General features: G+C 41.8%; 1 protein-coding gene across 1 annotated transcript; it reads left to right on the plus strand.

Annotated features, from left to right (window-relative positions):
- Positions 1–900: 900 nt before the first annotated feature.
- ears2 (glutamyl-tRNA synthetase 2, mitochondrial) lies at positions 901–7589 on the plus strand. The gene is made up of 10 exons (XM_050045568.1): positions 901–1301; positions 2545–2700; positions 2829–3018; positions 3130–3280; positions 3577–3898; positions 4062–4170; positions 4602–4755; positions 5992–6122; positions 6214–6349; positions 7284–7589. Exons 1-10 carry the CDS (start codon positions 1157–1159, stop codon positions 7377–7379), a joined length of 1590 nt encoding a protein of 529 aa, XP_049901525.1. The 5' UTR covers positions 901–1156; the 3' UTR covers positions 7380–7589.
- Positions 7590–8008: the final 419 nt, after the last annotated feature.

Genomic DNA, 8008 nt, shown 5'->3' on the forward strand with positions numbered 1-8008 from the left:
TGTAAAAAAAAAAAAAAAAAAAAAAGTAAAGAAAATCTACAGATTCCATTTGGGTCTGCTGATTAGCCAGTCTTGACTACGCTGCACTGTGCACAGGTTGGGAGCAAGCTCGCTCATACAGTGATTACCTTTGGTAACACTTTAACTATGTTATCATTGTTAACTCTGTTAGCACTGCTGGCAGGGTCAACACGGCTAGTGGTGCTAACATATGTCGGTTAACAATGCTAAAGGGGTTTTATGGCTCAAAATGGAGCCGCTTGCTCACCCGGGCAACCTGGGGTTGGATGGCCACAATGTTTTCGCAGCAACACCATCCCTCAGTGGTTACTGCCAAATGAGGGGTGCTGCTAGTTAATGCCCAGACTTGACACAGATGGTGCGCACTGCACAGTGCATAACAGCCAAGGCCAGATAACTAATGGAGATCAGTGTTAGGCGATAACTGCTGGTGGAATACGGAATGGGAGCCCAAGAGACGAGATGGTCATTACCTGTCCGAGAGTAGAACAAACAGGATTGAATGAAACTCTCCATAGATGAGGTAAGCACCCTATGTACACACTTTAATGAACAGAAAACTGTTAAACATGTGCTAAAAGACTGCAACAGATATGATGAAGAAAGAATGGAGTTAATATGTGGCCTAACTGAAGATAAGCACAGTATTACATTGGGGAATCTACTAAAAAAGATATCAAGGAAAATATGTAAGCTTCTAAGTGATTATTTAAGAGTAATAGGAATAATAGAGAGAATTTATTTATTTGTTTATTTATTGTTTTATGTATCTATTGTTCTACAGTTTTGTTTTCCTGCCAGCCAACTGCTTGACACTCCAGTCCAGTAGGTGGCGGTAATGCATCTAAAAGCTGGTTCGCCAACCGCCATTAAACCTCGAAGAAGAAGGAGAACACGAAGAAGTAGTAGAAGAAGAAGAGGAGGAGGAGGAAATCATGTATGACCCAAACAAACGCCTTCAAAGACACGTGAGGGACAAATATTAGTAATATAACGAGTATTAAAACGTCCCGTATTGTCGTCTTGCTGTCGCCTATCGAAATACAGTGTCAGTAACGTCGTATACACTCACGAAGCTGTGTTGCCACCCAGCTAGCTAACGTTAGCTAACGTTAGCTCGGCCAATGTAAAAGTTATGATGCCGCTGGCTCTGACATGTTTTCGGTGTCTGACAGCGGTCAGAAACAGGCGGGTTAGACTCCAGCTCAACACAGCCGTCACTAGATGCTGCTCCACGGTTCAGGGTGAAGTGAGGGTCAGGTTTGCACCCAGTCCCACAGGTAAGGTCCTCAACCTAAAACACAGTGTTAAAATGTCCCCAGTGACAGCTAGGAACTGTGACTCTCTGTCTGTAGCACAAGGGCAGGAATTGCTCTCTCCTTTATTTTATTTATTTATCTATTTGGACTAGTGTCAGTGTTGTAATAGTGCATTATGGTCTCAAGCAAAGTGACAGTGGTTTGGTCAGTGGTAGCTAAGTATATGACACCACCTACTATAACAACATACACCAGAATAGTATGTAATATGGCTAAGTGTTGTATGAATTCAGTTGGCAGCCAACTTCATGCTGAAAAGCAGTCTCCTGTTTTGAGGTCTGTCTTTGGATTCAGCCAACTTCTAATCAGATTTCTGTGTGTCCCTGTTTGCTCCAGTTTGTCCTCTACAGCAGTAGCTCCCAACTGGTTTCCCGATTTCTCCTCAGTCAGTAGTTCAAGGTCCACACAGTTTAATAAATTAAGTGTCATGCTTGCGTTTGGCCATGTCACTGAGCTAGTTTGCTGTCTCTGTGAAGTAGCTGTCTGTTATTCACTCACTCTACAGCAGGAAACAGCACTTCAAAGTAAGAGTTGTGCCGAAAATTACTTAGTTAAAAATAAAGTGTATTTTTTACAAACTCGGCACGTTCCCAAGTCATTTGCTGTCCACTCAGAATGGACTTGCAACCTGCTTTTGGGCCACGACTTAGCAGTTGGGAACCACTGTTCTACAGCACACAGCAGTTTACAATGTCAGTATATCCATAAAAAAAGTATTATGTTGTCGTAGATTTCCTCCACACCTTCATTTCAAAAGCCTTGTGTACAACACGCACCATATATCAGCTATATATATATCAGCACTATGCATGTACAGGAGGAACAAAAACATGTTCTTAGTCCACACTGTTCAGAGAATCTCCCACAACATGCAGCCTTTGAAGTCAGTGCTTGTATTGTACAGCACATGAGTGTGTGTGCAGTTGCAGACTTTAATCTGAAGAAGGCTCATGATGCAACGTATAATAGGCATTTTTTCGTGGAAGACATTTTGACAGGTATAACTGATAACATTAGTTATGTTACACCTGTGATTTTCCTACTTTTATGGATCAAAATGTCTGCGGTGAAAAAGGCCTGTTCAGTTCATGTTAAAGTGTTCGCTTTTATTAATATTTTATCCATCTCACACCTGAAAAACAGTCTCTTCAGATATTTTTTTTAATCAGTCTGATGTTCTAACAGTATTACTTTCACGCTGCAGGCTTCTTACACCTCGGCGGCCTCCGAACTGCTCTGTACAATTACATCTTTGCCAAGAAGTATGGAGGCTCGTTCGTCCTGCGGCTGGAGGACACTGATCAGAGCAGGCTGGTACCAGGAGCTGCAGAGTCCATAGAGGACATGTTGGAGTGGGCCGGTAGGAAACACTGGACTAGTGTCATGTGATCCATCACGGTTATTGACTTCATGGATCAATCTTAGCAGTACACTTAGAGCGCAATTTACCCCATTTACAGAAACTTTACAGCTAACTTTCACCTCCAGGTGTACCTCCAGATGAGAGTCCTCGTCGAGGAGGCCCGATGGGTCCGTACCTGCAGTCTCAGAGACTGGACCTGTACAGTCAGACGGCCCAGCAGCTTGTGGAGAGTGATCACGCCTACTACTGTTTCTGCAGCTCTCAGAGACTTGACCTGCTCAAAAAAGAGGCCTTACGGACTGGTCAGACACCCAGGTGGCTAGTTAACATGAACGCACACATGATTTATAATCACCACACATCACATTCTCACAGACTTGAAATAACATCTTGGCAGACTTCAGGATGTTTCCCTCTCACCCCCAGGTATGACAACAGGTGTCGTCACCTTCGGGCCGAGCAGGTCAAGGAGAAACTGGCTCAGGGAGTGCCGCATGTGATTAGGTTTCGTCTGGAAGCAGGTGTCGAGCCTTTTCACGATCTGATCTTTGGACGGTATCATCATGAGGTGGCACAGGTCAGATTTGTAGTGATTTTACTCTCTGTTTCACTGGGCTCACAGCCTCACACTAAATTATGTAGTATAGAGTCACACATCAATGTAGGTGTGGTGACCGTCAATTCTCCCTTTCTTAGCGAGCCAAATGTTGTTTTTATGCATTTAAATTTACTCATTTGATTTGAATCCAAGATCTCTGACATTGCAAACATGGCTTAATGACAGCTTTTGTTTCTAGAAAACACAAAACTCAAATGTCTGAGGGGACTGACTGAGTAATGTTTGTTTTTATACCCTCTGCCCTGTTCTCTTAGGTGGAGGGGGATCCTGTAGTGATCAAAGCAGATGGTTTTCCCACCTATCACCTTGCCAACATCGTAGATGATCATTACATGAGGATCAGCCATGTGCTGCGGGGGTCTGAGTGGCTCATCTCCACCTCCAAACATCTCCTCATGTACCGTGCTCTTGGATGGCAGCCGCCCACTTTTGGACATCTGCCACTTCTGATGAACAAAGACGGCAGTAAGCTGTCCAAGAGGCAGGGGGATATATTCATTCAAAGCTTCCAGAGAGATGGAGTCCTGCCCGAGGCTCTGCTGGACATCACAACCAACTGTGGGTCTGGATTCAACAGTGAGTGACGGAGGGGTTATCAGAGAAATGAGTTAAAACATAAACCATGTGAAGTAAAGAAACTGCTTTAAACTGCACTCACATATTGCGTTTAAAATGACATCTGGAAACAGTGACTTTCAAATAAGAAAATAAACTTAAAATTACTTATGTTGGTTTACAGCCAATCGAATTGGGCGCAGGATAGATGAACTGATCTCTGAGTTTAATCCGTCGAAGATCACAACACATTCGGCTCTGTTAGACCTGGAAAAACTACCAGAGTTCAACAGGTAAGTCAGAGCTCCTCATCTCTCTTGTACTGTTATGATATGTTTCTCACAATAATAGGACGTACTGCTCCCTTTTCTGAGCATATCATTGGCTTTGAATGGATACGTTGGATTTAGCTGTGTTGCTCTGTGGATGAATTACCATGGATTATAGACATTCATTCTCAGACGATGAGTTGTAATTACTGATGATCCCTTGGACCTCTCATCTAGTGCCACCTCTACATATCTTCATATTTACCAGAAAGGCGTGAGAGTGGTGTCAGTCTTCCATCTACCTCTGCAAAAACAAACTAAACAAATAATGGCATTTCCAAAATGTTAAACGGGTGGGTGGTAATGTAGAGCCTCACAGGGCTGCTAGCTTGGCTGTAAATTTTCCCTTATGATGGTCACAGTTCATACATCAGTAATCTCTCTGACTGTGACAGAATTCACCTGCAACGTCGTATTGAAGATGAGGAGCAGTGCCATTTGCTGATAAAGGATCTGCAGGGACAGGTCCAGCAGGCCTGTACAGCTGAGATCCAGGACAAAGAAGTGCTACACGAGGATTATATCCGGCGGGTGCTTCATCATCGTAAGGTAACTGTAACAGCATACTTATGAACAGGGCTGCGACTAACAATTATCATTGACTAATCTACCAATTATTTTCATGATTAATCATTTAAGTGCTTAGTCTCTAAAATGTCAAAAATAGTGAAAAATGCTCATCACAATTTTCCAGAACCCACATTTACATCTTTGATTTGTTTCTTTAGTCCAACCAACTGTCTGAAGACTCCTCATTTACCATCATAAATGACAAATTCTCTCATTTAAGATGCTGGAACCAGCAACTGTTTGACATTTTTGTTTATGAAAATGACTGATACGAGTAATAAATGATCAAAATAGTTGGCAATTTTCTTTCAATCAACTAATCGTTGCAGCTGTAGTCATGAATATGAATTGAAACCATGCTACCATGTGGTCATATCATGTTTTAAACATGCTAAATCTTGAATGCTAACGGTTTGTTAGCATGTTTACATGTATTCGGTAGATGTAAGCATTGTGAGCCAAAGCACAGCGGAGGCTAACAAAGTATAGCTCAGACTGAAAATAGTAGTGTAGCCGCTTTACACAGGATTTAGGAAACAACTGCATCTTCCAGCATTCAGACAGAAACCTATTAGAATAAACAGTAAATACAGTCACAGTTTTTGTGAAGAAAAAAAGGGAGAAGTATGAAATGTTTGTGTTTGTCCCCTTGATGATGCTGTGTGTTTATTTTCAGTTCAGCACAAAAAGGAACATGGGAGGATTTTTTAAGTCAAGCTAATAAATTACTTAAAATGTTTTGTTATGTTGAAACCACAAAACTGATTAACATCAGTGGGTTAAATGTGGGGGGAAGGGAAAGAATGGATATACAAATGCCAAGTATCCCATTTTGTTCATATATAAATTGTTAATACAGCAAATATAAATGAAGCATTTAGTAGAATAACAAAATCAATCACTTTTTCAGTCCACTAGATACATTTTGCGGCATGAAAAGAAAGATTGAAGTGAGATGAACAGACTGAAAACCTTTTCCTTTTAGATAAAACTGACATTGTCAAAGTTTTACTTTGTGGATATAATTTGCAGTTAAAAAAAGGTAATATATTTGTTATACATTGTCTTTATTTTTGAATAATTTCTTAGCCCAACAACCTTTCATTTAGGTTTTACCAGTTGTCTCCTCCTGCACGTGACTTCTACTCTTTATTCTCAAAGCTGCTCCCTTGTCTCTCCACTAACACTGAACCTATCTTCTTCCCCTCTCTACAGGGCCACATAACCTCCCTGAAGGAGCTGTCAAGTCCTGCTTACTCTTACCTGTGGGTGCGTCCTTCCTTCTCCAGCCAGCAGGTGGCAGAACTCACTGCAGAGGCACAGCACATCGCTTCATTAGTGCTGAAGTATGAAGCTTTATTAATAACTCTCTCACTGCATGTTTCATGATAACTTACAAGTTCAGTGTGTTAACAGTTCTGTGTGTCTGCACTTCAGATTAATAGCTGAGCAAGGTGAAGAGCTGAAAATGGATCAACTCAGTAAAGATCTGAAGACCCTGGCTAAGCAGGCTAAAGCCACCAAGTACAGAGAAGTGATGAAGCTGGCTCGCCTAGTTCTCAGTGGTCTGCAGGTACCTGAACACATCGTGTTCATTTTAATGACTGACATTAATACAAAAACACTACACAAACACTACACAGATTCTTTGCAGTGTGTGACTGACATCATGCCTCAACATTTCCTGATCTACACAGCAACCTGCTACTTTGATTACCTTCAAATAAGCAAATATGATGTGTCATCCTGCTGAGGTTTTTACACACCAAAGTCTCTCTGTAGGTCTTGTGAAGTACTAAGAAAGCATGTGGGGGAAAAGTTGTATAAAACCTTTTGTGCATGGATGGACCTACAAGGCACAGGCCCTGGGGCTCAAAGTGTCAGGGGCCCCTGGTTCTTTACCTGCAAAATGTCAATCACATTAACATGTAGCAGCCAGGAGGAGACTCCAACTGATCTCAAAGAGGTGCAAAAGAACTGCAGAGAGACTCAAAATAATTACAAAAAAGTGACACAAATAACCTCAAAGCAGCACAAAATGGCTACAAAGAGACACAAAACAACCACAAGGACACAAAATGACCACACTTTGATACAAAACCACAAAAATATGTATAACAACTATAAAAGGATGCAAAAGACAACCAAAAAAAAGACAAAACCACACCCAAATGTGAGTCAGTGTGCTCCTAGGAGAGAGAGGTGGTGTGGCTCTTGGCTTACCTGTGCCCAGGGGTCCAATGTCTCTTGACTCGCACATGTTTTTGTGGCTCCAGAAGGAGCTGTGAGAACTCTGACAAACTGACCAAGCGATGTCACTTCAGTCAGCGCTGGTTTGCTAAAGACTACAAGTTTGAAAATGAAAAACAGTCTGGGGCTGTGTAGTCAGAGAAAAGTGAGCATACATATATATGATTGCTCTTTACAGAGGTTACTGTCTGTTTTCTCACTGTGTGGTTTGATTGCACTACGTCACTGACCCCTGATCCTTCACCTCTGACCTGCAGCAAGGACCCAGTGTAGCTGAGATGATGGTGTGTTTGGGGCCTGCAGAGATCAGCCATCGATTCCAGAAACTTCTGCTGCTTTCAGAGACAAATTAAAGACTGGACAGCGTGTCAGATCACAGATCAATAGGAACATGATGAAGATAAGCTGCTGTTTAAGGCATGTATGTTGACAGTTACATGCAACCACCTGGCGATTCTGCCAAAACGATCTGGGACACATTTAACGTGATCTGCACCCAACTGATATAATTTAAACAATACCTGAATTATTGTAACATTTTTTATAAAAGAGATGAAAACAGATTTTTCCTACATGGTCTGTTTGTGTTCATCAGTACTGATAGAATCTACAGGACCAGGTGACACACGCAGACAAGGATGGGAAGTACCATGGTATTTTTATGCAAATGTGCTTTCTCCTGCAAATCATTTTAACGGACTACAACAGACAGATGTGTTGGGCATTCACCAGAAAAGCCTTTTCAAGGAGGCACGAAAACCAAACATTTTTGTCAAAGCTTAAGTCAGTCATGCTAACAGAGGGAGTCAAAAAAAAACCATTTTGCTAAAACAAAGTCATAAATTATTTTGCTAAGTAGCACTCATTCATCTCATTCATAATCGCTAATTCTGTTAGGGGTCGCAGTGGGGGGCGAGAGGTGGGTATGGGTTACAGACTATCACAGGGGTAACGTATAGAGACAGACAACCATTCACGCACA

Source organism: Epinephelus moara, chromosome 5 (assembly GCF_006386435.1).
Source record: "Epinephelus moara isolate mb chromosome 5, YSFRI_EMoa_1.0, whole genome shotgun sequence".
NCBI lineage: Eukaryota > Metazoa > Chordata > Actinopteri > Perciformes > Serranidae > Epinephelus > Epinephelus moara.

Coding starts and splice junctions, on each gene's coding strand:
- ears2 (XM_050045568.1), top strand. CDS start 1,157: ATGATGCCGCTGGCTCTGACATGTTTTCGGTGTCTGACAGCGGTCAGA. Junction 4,171..4,601: donor AAACTACCAGAGTTCAACAG/GTAAGTCAGAGC, acceptor TGACTGTGACAG/AATTCACCTGCAACGTCGTA. Junction 4,756..5,991: donor GGGTGCTTCATCATCGTAAG/GTAACTGTAACA, acceptor CCCTCTCTACAG/GGCCACATAACCTCCCTGAA.